We start from the raw sequence: 18,639 nt of genomic DNA on the forward strand, positions 1-18,639 counted from the left end.
CAACGCCCAAAATTGATACCTAGTCTACTACCCTATATTTTAAAATTGGAAAATTTGAGTTGAATTTAATTTAAAACCACTATGTATGCATATTTTAAAAATGTTGAATTACCAAGACCAATATCGACCACCCCCAAGCAAAAGCGGAAGATTCTTTATCAATCCCAATAAATGAACATTGTATTGTCTATTTTAAAATCATGATGTGGAATTTTGAAAAGAATGATGATTTGCTTCGGAAATCGATAGCGGTCACACCCGGACAAAAGTGGGAGATACACTACTAACCCCCTAATAAACGAATATTGTTTTATTTTGAAAGCAAAATGCAATCAGACAATCGATTATGGAACCTATTTATACTAAATGAATTAATTAAGGCTTCCCTCTAACTTAAAATTTAAAATGTCAAATTATGAAATTTAGGAACCTAAGGATTGAACTTAAAATATAGGCTCTAATATTAATCCAAATTATTTTTTAGTAAATTATCGAGTCGAAAAGTTAAAATGGAACCTCGAGCACAAACGAGGACCAAATAAAAAATTCTCCTAAATTAAAGGATTAGTTATAAAATTAAACCTAAAATGGAGGCTCTAATATTAATCCTAATTCATTTTAACTGATTATTGAATTAAATAATTAAAATGGAACCTTGAGAAAAAGTAAGGACCAAATAAAAAATTCTCCTAAATTAAAGGACTAAATTAAAAAGGATCTAAATCTAAAAAAAGTAATTTAGATTAGGAATAAAATATTAGAAATCTAAATATAAGATTTCAATCTAAAATCTAAGATTCTAGGACTAAATTAAAAGAAATTAGAATTAAAGACAAAATTAAAAGTAATTGACAAATATAAAGGGACTAAATTAAAATATATTAAAAATGAAAAGCTGAAATTAAAAATTCAACAAATAAAGGGCCAAAAAAATAAAACAGAAACTAAAGCTTAAATTAAGAAATTGCATAAATTTAAAAATTAGAATTTAAGGGACAGAAATGTAAATGCTGGAAAGTAAAGGAAGAAATTAAATAACATAAATTTAAAGGACAAAAATTTAAATAACGAAAATAAATCAATCGAATAAAATTAACAGTTATGAGTTAATTTTTAATTGTTACCCGGACTATAAATAACATGAAGCATATGCCATGGCGGGTTATCACAAGGTCTTAAAATTAATTCGAATATAATTTTTTAATTAGAAGTTAGGAGTTAGTAAATTAATAATTAGCGGGTTAAAGTTAGAATTTTACCTGGACCATGAATAATGTGGAGCATACCCCAGGGCGGGTCACCACAAGGTCGAATTAAATGTTTGAATACAATCAAATTAAAAAAGTGACCAAAATGTAATAAAATAAAATAAAAAATGTCAATATTAAAATAAAATAACAATAAAGAAATTGACCAAAATTAAATAAAACAAAACTTGCAGGCTGAATTCGAATAAAAATAAAAAGGATGAAATGGTGACTGAAATGTAAATAAACGCCAAAATTTAAGGGGCATAGGCAAGATTAGACCCTAAACTTTGTTTTAAAACCACATTTTATTTTTCGGTTTCACTTCCTTACCTAAACACTCAAAAAAATAAAAGAAAGCCTTCCATCTACTCTCCTCTCTCACCATGCGGCGCCGACAACTTCCTAAAGACCAAAAACAAAACGGCCTCCCTTAATCTGTACGGCGTCGATGGGCACCGAGAAGGACCAAACGGCCCCGAATAGACCTAAAACTCCCCCTTTCTCCATTTCTTTCGAACGAAACCCCCCACCAAAATCACAAATCCACTACCGGCCGCCCCACTTTGGGGCCGATTAAGTCTTCGAAAGACCACCACGATGGCCCAAGAGACCCAAAACTACAACCAATGAATCGTTTCTAAAAATAAAATCGGGGGCCTCCTCTCTCTGTTTTTTTTTTGTGGGTCTTTTATATTCACCCCTTACAACCGTAAAAAAAAAGGTTTACAACCTATGAAGTGCAAGGGACCACCGTGCGGCTGGAGTACGAGGGGCCCAGCTGGCAGCTTGGCCAGAGAGGGGTAGGGTTTGCCGAATTGCTATTGTTTCATTTGGGCCAATCGGTGTTTAGGGTTGAATGGTTTATTAATTTAGTTGGATTTGGTCGATGGACTGGCAGTGGACATTATGATTTTGGATGTTTGGATCCAACTTAAAAAAAAACGCCATTGCATAGGCATAATTTTGCAAACACCAAAACCTTAACGCTTTGCCAAAATTCATTCGAAGCATGTAATCATTAATCGAATTCCGATCGTGGAGTTTTGATTGTCCCAAATTCGATTAAAAAGTGTTCGGACAAAACTAAGGGATGACATTAATCTACAACTTTTTATATTTCCTAATCGAGATTAGAGAATTCTTTTATGTTCTAAATCCTCAAGTGTCTACACGCTTACTACATACGAATAATGACAAAATAAACTTGGATCATACAAAACAATCAAAGACCACTTCTAGATTTTGTGTATAGATCCTTGCAACATTGGATTTTTAATTTTATTTATTATATTAACCCATTTCAGAAAAACAACAACAAAATTATTGTTGCATCTCTTTTCATTTTTTCAAATGAAATCAATAAAAAACATTAATCATTTTTTAGAAGTTTTATTAAATAAAAAGTAAGAATATGTATCTAAATTTTAGAGAGATGAGAAAGAGAAAAAAAAAAGATTTGAAGGTCGACATTATAAATATGAAAATATAAATACCTAGATTTTTAATTTGATTTTGTTTAGCCAGCGACAGCAATAATTTTAATGTTGGTTGTCGGTCGTTAGTTTTCTTCTCTCTTTGTTTCTCTTTTAGTAAGAATATTTCTTTTTTTTGGTGGCACATTTTTCTTTGCTTTTATGACACGTCTTATCTGCCTATGTGACACATCTTTTCATTTTCTTTTTAATTGTTTGTCCGTTCTTTTTAGTTTATGTTTTACTGGAGATAGATCTGATGACGTCACAACTGATTAAGATGATGTTTATTTGTAATTTTATTGATATTCCCTTCATGGACCCTCAAATTGAATTTGAAATATGATTTTACGTTCGTTGATAGTTTCTCATGACACTCGACTATGATTTGCGATCGTCGATGATCTTTCAATAGCTTGATCCCCTTTTGTATTTCATTTGTTAATACAATCAGATTTGTTTGTATCTAATTTTTGTTCGAGTATTTTAATTTAGATTTTAACATTTTTCATATATAGTCCTTATACGATCTAAAGTGACTAATTTTAATGTTATAAGAAAATATACAAATTATATATTTAATTTATAATAATAGTTATAAACACTTATTATAATTTTAAATATTTCCAATTTTTTTTAATATTAGTGATCAATGACGAGTCGGAGATAGATAGAGCAGTAGTAAGTACTAACTGGGACCAACGGTTGAGATTAATTCGATAGATTGGAAATCGCAGAGCTGAGGTAGCTTTACTAAGCTTTTTAACCATTAGGGTTGAGGAAGACGAAAGACCCAAGCCAAGAACGCCCCCATCTTTCTCTCTCTCGCAGGCTTTGTAAGTTTTGGGTATTAATTGTTTATTATATTCAGTTGTTTTATTTTCCAATTTCTAAAACACTTTACTGTTGTTTTGTTTGTGGCAGCTGCTAATTTCTCATCATGTCTTGGTGCACGATTGAATCCGATCCCGGTATTCCATTTTCTGGTTCTATCTCATACGTTATTATTGTTGAAAATTTGATTGTTTATTTGTTTTGAATTACTCATAATTATAAAGTTAATTGCTTTCTTATTCATTTTTCGATAGGTTTCGTATCTTCGTTCTTCTTTGTTATGTGTTCCATCAAGGTTCTGAATTTCATTTTTGGTACATTTGATGAAGTTTTAAGAGGGGAGAATCTTAAGGGTTCAGGTGTACATATATTTGAATGGTGAAATTGTTGGTTTTAATTTTTCTTAAACTTTTTGTGTATGATATCTTCATTGAGATAGAGATATTTGGGGAAAAGTGAATAAGTTTTCCTTGTCTGAAAATTGTAGCAGAAGGAATTTACAGGCCTATTCTTAGGAAAAGTGGGTGCTTATCCAAGAGGAAGTTTTTTTTATTTTGTCTCTGGTTATAGTTTCATATTCTCAGAATGAGAGGGAAGGGTTTCTGTAGTTGAGATATTTATTTAAAAATCGTCAAAGCAAAGGGCTGCTATGTTTTTTTTTGGGGGGGGGGGGGAAGGGGTGTGATAGTTTTAATTTATATGGTCAATGATGGAAAATCAAGGGACACGAAGTTGAAAGAGAATTCAAGGAATATGATTTTGCATAGCATAGAAGAAATCATCTTAAAATGACCATTAGAGGGTGATTTTGGTGGATTTTTTTTTTGTTAGGATTGTTTTATAGGATCGCTATTAATGCCTTACCTAATGTCCCTTAAGTGGCAGACTCCTTTCTCCCCTTTTATTTTGGTAATTTTGTGGATAATACATGGAGGTATTAAGCCCAATGCATCATTCCTGCTGAGAACAAGCATAAGCTCCATTTATATATGATTTTTTTCTCTTCGTGTTAGATGATTGGATTGTCATGTTCTATTCTTTAGATGCTTATGATCTTCAAAGTACAACATAGTACACGCATGCTATATCTTGAGGAATTTAAAATAATAGTAATGATAATAATAAATAATAATATTGATGTTTATTTCATGATAGTGCCAGAGCAACTCCATGTTTTTTAAAGATGCTCCTCACTGTTTGCCAATGATTAGAGATTAAACCTTCATTTTTCTAAGGGCTATCATCAATCCTTAACTTGAGGAAATTTGGTTCCCGTTCAGTAGCCCATATACCCTTTTTTAGAGGCCTAACGATGACTAGTTCAGATTGGGTTGTTAGGGAGTTTTTTTCTTAAAAAAATCTTTCCATTTTCGCTACTTGTACGACACTTTCAACATTGAATTGTGCTGTACTATTGTTCTGGCGTATGACTTATTATGAATATCTGTTAGTTGAGATTGAACATGTTAACATCTTGCTGCATCAAATGATTAATCGTCTTAGAGTGTTCTTATTGCTTCCTTTAGACTGTCATGCTTTCTTATGATATGTATTGAGATTTAAGATTAACAAGATTGTTTTCTGCCATTCTATCAGGTGTTTTTACTGAACTTATACAGCAGATGCAAGTTAAAGGCGTACAAGTAATACTTTTCTTATGTCATCCTTGGTTCCTTATTTTTGTCTTGTAGATTTGTGTATAATATCTTCAGATTGTTATTTTAATGCATATATACTGGTACTGTCAAAATTATGTTAAATGCATATATACTGATACTGTCAAAATTCTTTTAACAAAAAATGAATATATCAGATTCTAGATTAATTACCTTGGATGTGTTCTGTACTTAGCTATTTAAGTCATGTCAATGTCATCATTGTGGAAGGCATACACTTGTATCCATAGAACCATGTCAATAATGTATGGGTGAAGAACTTAAGGGTTCCCAAAATTGCTCTTTAAACTTCCTTTTATGTCAAGTTGCTCTATGTTCGGTAGAAACTCAGTTAATTGCTGTTGGAAGAGACAAGATGTAGGAGGCTTTAGAACTCAAATCAGTGAATTAGCTCTTGTAGAAATCAACTCTATGAGTTCTAGCAATTCTGGAAATATAAATATTCTTTCATTATATTTGTTAACTATTCTTGTCCAACAGATTAGATTCTTAAAATCTATAAACTTCGGAATGTATTAAAGTTAAATGAGCTCCATTTTAAATCTTCACAATTTAACTAAACTCAAAACCATACCCGATGGACCATATAGATAATGCCCATTCCAGCAGACAGAACCAACTTTTTTGATGATAGGCTGATAAATTGTACTTTAATGTCTTAGTTTCCACCAAGGATGTATTCCTTGGATCAAAAGGATTTCTTTGACAATACAGAAGGCATGATCCTAGCCTTTGGTTTCCAAAAAGGACGCAGCTGTCTAACATGACATTGATGAATCATTAGCACACCTTAACGCCGCTATATTAACCTATTTAATTAGACCCTACTTAATTGGATCAGGTTTGGTTGGTGTTGAATGATGTTGTAGCCAGTGTCATTCCCATCCACTCTTTACTATTTGGTTGTCTTTTGCCCTTATGTTAAATCCTGTCTACAGCTATCAAATTCTATTCTTGATGAAGTGTCTTGGTGGGTGCATAGATGTGCATATTCTTTTTTATGGCTGAATTGTGTATATGTATAATATACTATTAAAGTTTGTGTTTCATTGTATGTTTTATTCTGTCTTGATGAATTATGTCTTACCAGGTGGAGGAGTTGTATTCGTTGGATCTCGATTCTCTGAACAATCTCAGGTCAGTTCTTGCTTGGTAGTGGCCCATTTCACATTGTGATGAATTTCTTCCTTTGTAATCGCCTTTTCCATAATAGGCCTGTGTATGGGTTGATTTTCCTTTTCAAATGGCGCCCGGGGGAGAAGGATGAACGTCTTGTAATCAAGGACCCAAACCCTAATTTATTCTTTGCTAGTCAGGTTGGTTTCAATCTAACTCACTAATATCCGGAGTCGGATACATTTGCAAAATTCTTTGAACTTTTTTTTTTTATTTTTGTAGGTCATCAATAATGCTTGTGCTACACAAGCAATACTGTCTATTCTCATGAACTGCTCTGATATTGACATTGGCCCAGAACTATCAAAGTTGAAAGAATTCACTAAAAACTTCCCTCCAGAGCTCAAGGGTCTAGCTATAAATAACAGTGAAGCCATACGTACAGCCCATAATAGTTTTGCAAGGCCCGAGCCTTTTGTTCCAGAGAGCAGAAGGCTGCTGGGAAAGATGATGATGTCTACCATTTCATAAGTTACATACCAGTTGATGGAGTACTTTATGAACTCGATGGACTGAAGGAGGGGCCCATTAGCCTTGGTCAGTGCCCTACTGGCCCAGGAGACATGGAATGGTTAAAGTTGGTACAACCAGTGATCCAAGAAAGAATAGAGAGATATTCCCAAAGTGAAATCAGATTCAATCTCATGGCAGTTATCAAGAACAGGAAGGAGATGTACACTGCTGAACTTAAGGAGCTCCAAAAGAAGAGGGAACGCATCTTGCAGCAGCTGGCTACCATACAGTCCGAAAGACCTACAGACAAAGCCAGCTTCGAAGCACTAAACAAACAACTTTCAGAAGTGAATTCAGGGATTGAGGGTGCCACTGAGAAAATTTTGATTGAGGAGGAGAAATTCAAGAAGTGGAGAACCGAAAATATTCGAAGGAAACACAACTACATACCCTTCTTGTTCAATTTCCTTAAAATTCTGGCTGAAAAGAAGCAATTGAAACCGCTTATCGAGAAAGCCAAGCAGAAGAATAGTAGCAGCCCTAGGTGAAAATGTTTCTTGTTGCTGCTTTTTCCTTTTTATTTAATTTTCTTGGTTGAATAGATGCATGCTTAGTCCAAACTTGAGGTTTAGTGCAAATCCAAAGAAAAGGAGTGAGCTAAAGGACCATTCTGTGATAATCTCAACTCTGCTGTACCCAAGTGACTTCTTGGTATTTTCTTCCAGTCCCATATTTATTGATGATAATACTCTGCTCTTTATATAAGCATCTTCTTCTATGTTAGACTCAGACTCGGGTGAGTTAGAAAAGCATATATGATTGAGACAATCATGTTTGATTTAAATTTTAAAGGCCGCTGGAAGTTCTTATGATTATATACATGTTCTAATATGCATATGGGTACTCTTTTAAGATATGTGAGTCAAAGTAGCATAGAGCATTTTAGGTGATGGAACATGGCACGTAGGGCTGTAAACTATCCAAGTTGAGTTTGAGCTCCACTTGAATAGGATATTAATTAAATTTTGGATTCATTCTTGGATATTAATTTTACACCTTAATAAACAGAAAAATAAAATACCCATGAATCGAGAAGTTGTGAACATAGTTTCACTTGCCACAGTAGGGCAATTCGGATTTGGATATTCATCGATATCCAATCAGTTCTCTTCTCATTTTAATAATTTATTGATCCAGATATTAACTTGAAAATAAGAGTAACAGATCTGCCTTGTGCGAATTACCTCCGGTCGTGAATTACGAGTAATTAAATATATAATACAATGTTTCCATTTACGTGTTACTTTGAAACTTACACAACAACAAAATCCTATTCTCATATGCAATGGGGAAGGGGGAGGTAGGTTAGAAGGTTGCCCCAACACCAGGTTAAGAGCAGCTTCCGTGGAAGATCTCCGGCAATTCAAAAAATTAAAAATACAGATAAAATACAATGCATGTATAAATAAATAAATACATAGTTGAACAGTCTTCATATGCAGTATTCATATGAGCGTCTGTAATGGGAAGTAATCCCTGCAAATAAAAACCTATCTAAAAATCTCTGCATAAAGACAAAAACGTAAGTCCTGGATTGATTTAAAAAGATGAAACATGAAGAGAATGATACACGGAAGTCAGCGATAGCAAGCTACGAGAAGGAATAAAGTCAAAATGATTAAAACCTAAACTAAGGCAACACTACTCTGCTACTCTAGTTCTAAACGTTCATAAATTCCAATGATAGAAAACGTATAAAAAGTAGAGGTCATGAAAATTACTACAAATGCAATTAAAAAGAAGACAGAGATGCTACAACCTATGGTTGTTGACCCACACTATTCGGTTAACCTTGTTTTTAGCCTCCATACTTTCCTATCAGATGTCATGTCCTCGGTAAGGGATAAATCCTTCAAATCAGATCTCAAGTAGTCTACCCACTTCCTCCTTGGTCGTCCTCTCCTTCTGGCACCGTCGACTGAAATCGACTCTACCCTCCTGACCGCATCCGACGGCTGTCGCCTAAGGACATGCCCAAACCACCGTAGTCTTCTCTTCCTCAATTTTTCGGATACATGCACCACCCCAAGGACATCCTAATAGCAGAGTTTGGTGTCATGTCCCACAGAGTCCTATCGAAGCATTCTCATTTCTGCGGCCTCCATCCTCCTTACGTGATCCTTCTTGATTGCCCAACATTATGATCCATACAGCAGCGCTGGTCTTATTGTCATTCTATAAAAAAAATTCCTTGAGTTTTAGAGGCACTTTCTTTACACAAAACCCCAGTAGCAGCCCTCCATTTAGTCATCCCGCCTTTATACGGTGTGTAATGTCATCATCTACACCCCCATCTTTGTGTATTATAGACTTTAGGTACTTGAAACAATCCTTTGAGGGGAGAACGTGTCCTTCGATGCATACTTCTACATCTTCATCGTTTTGGTTCCCACTGAAGTTTGAACATAAATACTCTATCTTTTCAATATTGATCCTTAGACATTTTTCTTCCAAAGCAGTCTTCCAGGTAGCAAGTCTACTATTTAGCTCATTTTTTGTTTCAGCAACTAGGACAATGTCGTCAGCAAAAAGCATACACATGGAACACCGTCTGGTGTCGCACAATAGATGTCATCCATAATCAAGGCGAAGATGTAAGGGCTAAGAGCCGACCCCTGGTGAAGTCTGATTTCCACCGGGAATGCCTCGGTGTCGCCAACTGTGGTCCTGACGTATGTAGTAGATCTAAAGTATATATCATGAATCGCCCGGATATAAGCAGTTGAGATCCGTCTCGTTTGCAAGGTCTTCCAGATCGTATCGCGGGGTACGCTATCATACGCCTTCTCAAGGTCAATGAACGTCATGTGAAGATCTCTATTTTTTCCCTATATTTCTCCATAAGCCGTCGAAGTAGATGAATCGCCTCCATAGTAGACCTGCCTGGCATAAAGCCAAATTGGTTTTCCGAAATCCTAGTAACATGTCTCAACCTAGCCTCTATCACTCTTTCTCATAGCTTCATGGTATGATTGAGTAGTTTAATACCTCTGTAGTTACCACAACGTTGGGGATTTCCTTTATTCTTATAGATTGGTATCACCGTAGACTCTCTCCACTCCTCTGGCATCTTGGCAGTCTCTAAAATAATATTAAAGATGTTGGTCAACCACTTAACTCCCTCTTCTCCTAGGGTCAACCACACAGTGATATGAATTTGATCTGGACCGACAGCTTTGTCCCTCCCCATCTTTCTAAGGGCCATTTTGACTTCCTCAATCCCAATCTCAATCCTACTTGTAGTGCAATCATTGGCCGTAGTATGATGGTCGGATGACCCCTCCACGTTACTATCTCTGCAGGGAGAGGCATCGTTATTAAATAAGCCAAAGAAGCAACTACCCCATCTAATCTCTTGTTACTTTGAAACCTTGCGGTAAGTAAAATTCAATTAAATTTTAAAAGTAACTTTTTTTAAAATTTAAATTATTTGGGTTGCTGAACCCGTATCTTAATGGTAAAATGAAATATTATTCTATGAGGTCTTAGGTTCGAGTAGTTACGTCTGCGTAGTGTGTGTACTATCAATAGGTTAAGAAAATTCTAAACACATATCACATTATAATCATCTTAGATTATTCAAGAAAATTATTTAAATTATTCGAGTTATTTAAATCAGTTTAAAAAATTTATCGACTTTTAAGTTTAATTTGAGTTTAAATTTGTAAAACTCGAATAATTGTACAATTGAAAATCAAAGTGATATTATTTTAATCTTTAGCTAAGTAATTTGATTTGTTTTTAGAGTTTGATCTTTGATTTTTCTTATTTCTTCAATTCCTCATTTATATTTTAATTCCTCTTTTTGATAATAAATTTCGGGTTTTTTATTTAATCTCTCAAATTTGTATTTTATTCAATTTAATCTCTTAATTGTAACTCTTGACAATTTTTTCCATTAATTCATTTACTCATTTATACTCCCATCAATACTATGTTCTCAAAATCTCTTCTTTTAAAAATAGCATTTAATTTTAGATAATATTTTATTACAAATCTTACTACCACATATATAAAGGAATATGTAGAAATATATACGTATATTGTATATGATTCAAGAGATATTTAAATTAAATCTTATCAAGTATAGTAATATTATAAATAATTACATTTAAATTTAAAAAAACTTGATTAAATCAAATTAAATTTCTTTTTTTATGAGTCTAGAGTGATTACAATATGATTATAAATATATACATATATTCGATTAAATACTCGGCCACTTGCAATTAGAGTGTGCAAAAAGATCTGATTCAATCAATATGATCCATTAATCAGATTTGAAAATTCAGATTTTCGATCCGTTTTTTGATTTTCTAATAATTCAGATCAATATCCGAAAAAATTTAGATAATCAGCTCAGATACTGATAAGATAATTTTCAATTTATGATTATCCAAAAATCTATAAAAAAATTGGGCTTTTAGATTTTAGACAGCATTTAGCCCAATGACTGACTAACACACTAACCAATTAAAGCTTTAGCCCAATCAAAATTAAGATATTTAATTATTTATTGTGTATGTGTAATTAAATGTATAAATAAAATATAGTAGAGATATCAAATAAGTTACATTTAGTCACAAAATATAAAATATAAAATTAATTTTTATATCAAATTAAATTTTATATTCGTATTCAGATGTTCGATCCGAAAATTTGAATATTAGATTAAAAAATTTGAATATTCAATTTTCTTAAATCAGATACGAATCATTATTTTAAATATTAAAAATTTCAGCTATTCGATTTTTTTTTATCAATTTGGATCTGATATTTTTGCAAACCCCTTATGTAAATTCATGGGTTTAGGTTTGGGCCTCTAAAACATAATATTTGGGTTCAAGCACGCTGTCATTTTTCTGCTTCATCTCATTCACGCTACTAGTCTTCTCTTTCCTTCGTTCACGAGAATATAATTCAAAGTTTCCTTTTTTTTTTTTGAGTTTTCCGTTGACCAAACAGCCCTACGTGTCTTTCTAGAATCTATTTTTAGTCAAATCTTTTGGCTGCCTCCCTCTCCAAATATTTATCTTCAATTCAAATCCTGAAAATTTTGTTTCCTATATATATATATATATATATAAAAGGAACCCTAATTTTATTTTATTTTTTAATTGTGATTTTCACAATCAAAATGTCAACAGCAGCAGCGACACCGACGATTTCTCAGCTTTCTTGTTTCTCTTCAATCAACCGGAGATTTCAGCTCTCCCATCGTTCAATATTTCTTCCGTTTACTCGCTCAAAGGTAATTATATTTTTCAGATAAATAAATTTACTTGAAATGGACGGGTGATATTGAATTGCTTAACATGTTGATCATTGCTTTGTTTACATGTTCCATTTTCATATTTATATTGAAAATAAACAATAAAAAACTTGAAATGTTGATCCCTTTCTCTTATTTTTTAGGGGTTTAATCCTTATTACTCATCAATTTGTCTTATAATAAGTAATATTATTTGGGTTTTTTTTTTCTTGAATTTAAAGATTTCATCTTCTTTATATTTGAAGCCTTAAAACCATTTCGCTGGAGTTTAAGTAATTTTCCTTGACTTTAAAGGCTTAAAGTGTTGCTTGCAATACGCTCCACTAGAATAACAGTTATTTTATCCTACATTTGGGCAATCAATTACTCGAGTGGTATGAAAAATAACAAATAATAAATACTCAGAGCGTAGTGAAAATGTTTAGTTTTATGGAACAATTTTGTTCATATAAGTATTCTGAGGTTCTGATTCTATATGTAAAAAAGTATTTGCAGAATAAGATATATTATATTTCAACTATTTTCTTCAGTGTAATTAAATCTAATTTACTCATTTTAGCAAAATTTTTGAAGTAAAAAATAAATTGGAAAAGCAACAGCTAAATGGGGGCTTATTCTTTTTTATTTTTTTATGCTTTGCTATTAGATAACAAGTACATTAAAATGTTTGAGGGAATTAAATAAAAATTATTCCTCCTGCTCAAATGTTAAATCATAAAAATGTAGAAAACAATTGTATTTTATGTGTTAATATTTTATTCTCAATATCTTAATATGGGCGTTTCTTTGTAACCATCAAAGAAATTAGTTATTGTGTTGAAAAAGATACTGACTGCTTCAAATTTCCAGTCATTTGTTGTTATGAGTGTTGATGAGCACGGTGCTGAAACTGCTAGCTCTCAACTTAAAACTACACCAAGTTATGTTGCTGGAGAATCAAAACCAGTAGAAGTGACTAAGTCATATCCGAATGAAGAAGAGCATGTTCCTGAAAATACAAGTAATCTAGGAGAGGAAAATGGTATCATCCAACCAAAAAGGGCCGCAAAAATCCATGATTTCTGTTTTGGAATTCCTTATGGTAAGCGTGCTGTACAAGATTTAGTTGATGCTCTTTTGGTGATAATTGTTGAAATGTTTACTGAATATGGGTTGCATTGCTCAAAAAATTACTTGGCTGATCATCTATTTACTTGAAATGCTTTCTCACATTTATCCTTTTCTTTTGTACCAGTCCAGGTTTATGTATTATCTGTGGTCGTTACAATATCAATTTATTTAGACTCTGTAATCCTTAGGTTAACTGCTTCTCAAATTGGGTTGCAAATTTTGGTGTATTTTTTTCGATGCTTGATATTTACAACATATTTGCTGTCATTAAATAGAATTTTTGTTCTTCTATGAATTAATAAAATAACACATTCACATCCACTTTTGAAAATTTGTGTTACTCGATTATAGGTGGTCTTGTTCTAAGTGGGGGGCTTGTTGGTTTTATATTTTCGAGGAATCCTACTACTTTACTCTTTGGAGGTGCCGTGCTAGCCCTTAGCACCTTCAGCTTGAAAATTTGGAGGGAAGGAAAATCAAGTTTCCCATTCATACTTGGACAAGCAGGTATTTTAACTTTTCTATGCATCGAGGCATTCTTTGAAAACAATTTATGGAAAAATTGCCTTTTTTGTGTTTCACATTTTACAGTCCAGATCTGTTGCTTATAAGAAATGTTTGCCTTGGACTCTTATTTATTTATTTATGGTTTATTTGTTTTATAAAGGAAAAACTTTAGTACCTACATGAGAAGCCATTTAGTACAACATTATAGCTTGATGGATAAGGATGCAACAGTTCCCATTTGATTAGTATTATAGTTAGAGAGCCAAACATCTAATGAATAAAAGTTGCATTTGTTTGTTATAGAATACACTTGAACTAAAGTTTATCTATGTTCAACTGGTAGAACACGTTTTGTTGAAGTTCAAATATTATAACAAAGATGGGTCTAACACATGGTACATATTTGCATTAGATACTCATACATGAGTTCATATAACATAGACATGTATTACTAGGCATCTTCAGATCAGTATAGACTTGAGCATAAATTGCTATTTGACATTACCATTTTAGCTTTATGGTTGAAGACCATCAGATCTTTATTTACATAAGGTGAGAACGCATTTTTCAGTTCGCATAAAATATGAGATTACTATGATTAGAAAGCAGAAAGGGTCTAAACATCCTCAGTTAAGTGAATGATAAATGATATTATTAGCCCAAATTTTGTATATGTTGCAATACAAGAAGTATGCACTTGGATTTGGTGACATGTTGACATATAGCATGATATTATAGACTGTTTCCAAGAAAGTTTTAGAATGTACAATTTGTAACTATAGATACAAGATACAACATTAAGGTATATGCAGTAATTGTTTAGCCATCCTGTTTTCTCTTTGCTTGGTTGCAATCAAGTATTTATTAAAGATTGAAAAAGTACTTATAATCCTTGCCATCTATGTCTAATAATTAATAAATAAAATTGAAATAATAAAATAATATAAAATAGATCATGCATCTTTCTAATTGGCCTGGAAAACTCGACACCTGTGAGAAATTTTTACCACGTGAGCATAAATTTCTGTATCATACTCTCCAGCTAACAAGTACTTCCTTTTGCTGGTTTACCAAACCATTTCACAAAAATCTCCTATACTGTCTGGTTACCCCTTCTTGACCTAGTTTCTTTAACATCTAATACATCTTCAGCAACTTCTGTTTTACCCTTAGTAATGTGCTGCACCTGATCTGAAAAGGATGTAAATCAGAAATGTTGGAAACTGGACTGATTTAAAATTTGATGGCTAAATCACATATGCATTAGAGCCTATTTTCTTCAACACCAAACACTGCCTAAACTTCTTTGGTTTCAACTTGTGATAACTTCGATTTGGAAACATTTTTTGGCCTCAAATGTACGAGGATCAAGTCTCCCTTTGAAACTCCTTAATATGGTGATGTAATTAGCTGCATTAACAATCTTATGATTGCTTGCTTCCAAGGCAGTTACCCCCTTTTGATGAACTTTCTGTACACGATTTGCAAAAGCTTTTCTATTATCACTCACCCTAGTTCCAAGTGGCAAAGGAACTAAATCAAGCACATGTTGATGTTTGAGTCCATATGCCTTAAAAGGCTTCTTCTTAATATCTCTATTCACGGAGTTGTTGTATGCGAACTTAGCTTGAGGAATAACCAAATCCCAACTCTTCACATGATACCCATCAAGTCACCTGAGCGTGTTTTCTAAACTCTGCTTAAGAAACACTATTTGCCCTTATTTTTTTGGATGAAAAGTGCTAGAAAATTTCAGTTAAACCTCTTCCACTAAGTGTTCTACAAATTTGACATCCCTATCATATAAACTATAGATGTAGGAACACCATGTGGCCTTTCCTCTTCCTTGAAAAACAATTCACAATGTGGAGCACTATTAGAACAATAAATGAAATGTGTCATCTTCAAAAAATGATCCACCACAACAAAGATTGAATCATGACCCTCTGTTTTATTTGGTAACCCCAAGACAAAATTCATGCTTTAATGAGTCCAAAGCTCCTTTGACATAAAGTGGAGTGTACGGCCCTGTATTTTGTGAATTACACTTGGCAAATTAACAAAGACTCCTTTCACCAACCTATCTCTATCCTTTTACACTGGCCACTTATTTCATGATTTACCTCCTCCAAAGTACCCTCCAAGCAATTTCCATAGCGACCTTTTGGAAAGCACAAATGATTGCTTGTAAACACATACCCTTCATGTAATCAACAAGGCAATTGTTCATGTCTAGTTGACCCCAATTTGGAAATAATAGGGCTGAAGTAAGTCGATTTTAGTTTATTTCTAAATTGGAACTCCAGTTGGCATGGTAGTCCTTGAGTATGTCTAGTTGACCCATCATGTAATCTCTTCCACAAACGATTGCTAAACAACCATTACCAAAACATAAAACCTTAGATTGGTAGCTTCTTGCTAATATGGTCTACAGGTCTTTGCTGAGAACAGCTGGTCATTTCCTACTTGAGATGCATCACATTCATGAAAAATAGCCTCCCACTTTGGTAGTGCAAGAACATGTGCTTCCATCATCAAAATTTTAACCATTTCAAGGTCTATTTGGCTGATTTTGACTATTCAAAGCTGTCCATCTTAAAAAAAAAATCAGTAGTAGGGCTCATACCTCCTATAAAATGAAGCCAACCCATAAAACCTTCGAACGTCCTTAAAACTTTTAAGTTGTAGGTCATTCTCTAATGTAATGAACCTTCTTCAAATCCGATTTTATGCCATCACATGAGACAACCCCAAGAACACAACTTCACACAATTTGCTGCACAGATTCAAATTCAGAAAAAGCTCCTTTTTTTCTACACCTCCAAAACTTGTAGCATGTGAGATAGTTGTCCTTCCTTGATCTTATTGTAAATAAGATGTCATTAAAGTAAATAACAATAAAGGAAATTCAAAAAGGGCTCAAGTACTTCATTTATGACTCACATCAATGTGCTTGGTGAGTTAGAAAGGCCAAAAGGCATCACTAACCTCTCATAAAGACAATCTGCAATCTTGAATGTTATCTTACCTTCATCTCCACCTCTCAACCTAATATTGTGATACCCAAAAAATCAAGCATATCATTTAAACACCAGGGTTGCAAATATTAATGAGATACAGGCTCATTTTGTAATGAAGTAAACAATTTCGTTTAGGAGTTATTTGTTTCTATTAAAATGTTGCCGTTTTACACTTTGGGTTAAAACCCCAAAATTGTTGGGGTTTCAACATCGAAATACTGAAATGAAAATTTGTTGAGTTCTTCTGTCTCTTTCTCTGCTGTTCACTCTGCCTTCTGCATCTTCAATTCTCTCTGCTATAGCTGTTCTTTCTGTTTTTTGTTTCATTACACATCATACTGCTGATTGTAAATCTATTTTACAGTTTCTTTATACCAGGGTTACAAATAAACTTTTAACCCTAACCCTAGATTTAAACACTAAAGATAACTTATCCATCTATCTGTGTCTATAATTAATAGATAAAACTGAAATAATAAAATAATATAACGTAGCTCCTGCATCACTGAATGCAAAAGTGAGATTCATTCTGCATTGGTGGCTGTATTTAGAGACGGTGATTTGGAAGATACTCCCCTGAAGAGATTATGAGTTTTGTTATACATGAGATTAATTGGCTGATAATTGTATAATAACATATTTTGGATGAATACTAGGAGTACATGTCCTTCCCATTCAGCTCGTTCATATGTATATACATTTGGTTACCATGTATATAATTCTTAGAGAAATGCTGTAGTGCCTTCTTATTGCAGAATTTGGCATGCAGCAAAGAGACAACAAGACATAGTTGTAACTATTTTGGATACCGAATTTGGGTTCAAGAAAAAGATTTCCAAATTTACTAGTTCATTAAATTAAAGATTCAATATATACGTTAGAAAATAGTTTCAATGTTGCAAGATGTACATAGCCTATGATCATCAGTCAATCTGTGTGCTGAATATTTAAAATTGGTCAAGGTGCTAAACCTTAACCGACATTCGTATCCATTCCAAGTCATTTACAATCATAAAAGTGTTGCTATGTTCAGTCTTATTTAGAATGCATTTACCTCATTGTATGTGTGTTCTAACTTTACAGCACTAGCAGCGGTCCTTTTCTGGAAGAACTTTCAGACTTACTCATCGGTATGCATCACATTAGTGCATCTTATCCCTCTCTGGCTGATTTCGTTTGTTTCTAACTTTATAACTATATGAGAATGCAGACAAAGAAGCTATTTCCTAGTGCATTTTATGCTGCTATAAGGTATTAATCCAAAAACTTCCAGTGCTTGTGTTTTTTTTTAAAAAAAGATACATCTTGAGTTGGTCCCACTTAGTCTTTTTTTGGGAATAAATTTCCGTGTGATGCAGTGCTGCAATGATGTTCTTCTATTCATATGTTGTGATCTCTGGAGGGAACCCACCCCCGAAGAAGATGAAGCTGTCTGCTACTCATTAATCACTGTAATCTTAATTATATAAATGTTGTAGTTTGACTTGAACTGAGATTATAGGTGAATGAACATCGTGTTATTTATCACAGAAAACTGCCTGTTTGCTACAAGTTGAGAATACCCTTTTTTTCTGTTTACTTTTAAGATTAGGCTAAACAACTCAAGGTCTCTTCCATCCGGAAATTCCTTTTTTCTGGGATGTTCGTAAACTGTTATGGTGTTTTGATACAATGATTTGATTTCTGAGACTTTAAGATGAGATCTTCCGTAAACTATTATGGTGTTTCGATACAAGGATTTGACTTCTGAGACTTTAAGATGAGATCTTTCGTAAACTGTTATGGTTTTTCTTAGGAGACAAGTTAGGC

At 33.3% G+C, this 18,639-nt stretch overlaps 1 protein-coding gene and 1 pseudogene across 2 annotated transcripts; both read left to right on the top strand.

Annotated features, from left to right (window-relative positions):
- Positions 1-3,381: 3,381 nt before the first annotated feature.
- LOC120116915 lies at positions 3,382-7,469 on the top strand (annotated as a pseudogene).
- Positions 7,470-11,941: 4,472 nt separating this feature from the next.
- LOC120116916 (protein FATTY ACID EXPORT 1, chloroplastic) lies at positions 11,942-18,401 on the top strand. Of its 2 annotated transcripts, none has more exons than XM_039137297.1 (6): positions 11,942-12,172; positions 13,019-13,274; positions 13,655-13,810; positions 17,914-17,960; positions 18,041-18,081; positions 18,189-18,401. In XM_039137297.1, exons 1-6 carry the CDS (start codon positions 12,059-12,061, stop codon positions 18,274-18,276), a joined length of 702 nt encoding a protein of 233 aa, XP_038993228.1. In that variant the 5' UTR covers positions 11,942-12,058; the 3' UTR covers positions 18,277-18,401. The 2 variants fall into 2 exon arrangements, with proteins under 2 accessions (XP_038993228.1, XP_038993229.1); XM_039137298.1 differs by having other exon boundaries at positions 11,944-12,172; positions 13,043-13,274.
- The last annotated feature ends 238 nt before the right edge of the window (positions 18,402-18,639 follow it).

The sequence above is a fragment of the Hibiscus syriacus genome, unplaced genomic scaffold, assembly GCF_006381635.1.
Source record: "Hibiscus syriacus cultivar Baekdansim isolate YM2019G1 unplaced genomic scaffold, ASM638163v2 tig00110307_pilon, whole genome shotgun sequence".
Classification (NCBI taxonomy): domain Eukaryota; kingdom Viridiplantae; phylum Streptophyta; class Magnoliopsida; order Malvales; family Malvaceae; genus Hibiscus; species Hibiscus syriacus.

Coding starts and splice junctions, on each gene's coding strand:
- LOC120116916 (XM_039137297.1), top strand. CDS start 12,059: ATGTCAACAGCAGCAGCGACACCGACGATTTCTCAGCTTTCTTGTTTC. Junction 12,173..13,018: donor TTCCGTTTACTCGCTCAAAG/GTAATTATATTT, acceptor GTGTTGAAAAAG/ATACTGACTGCTTCAAATTT. Junction 17,961..18,040: donor ACTTTCAGACTTACTCATCG/GTATGCATCACA, acceptor ATGAGAATGCAG/ACAAAGAAGCTATTTCCTAG.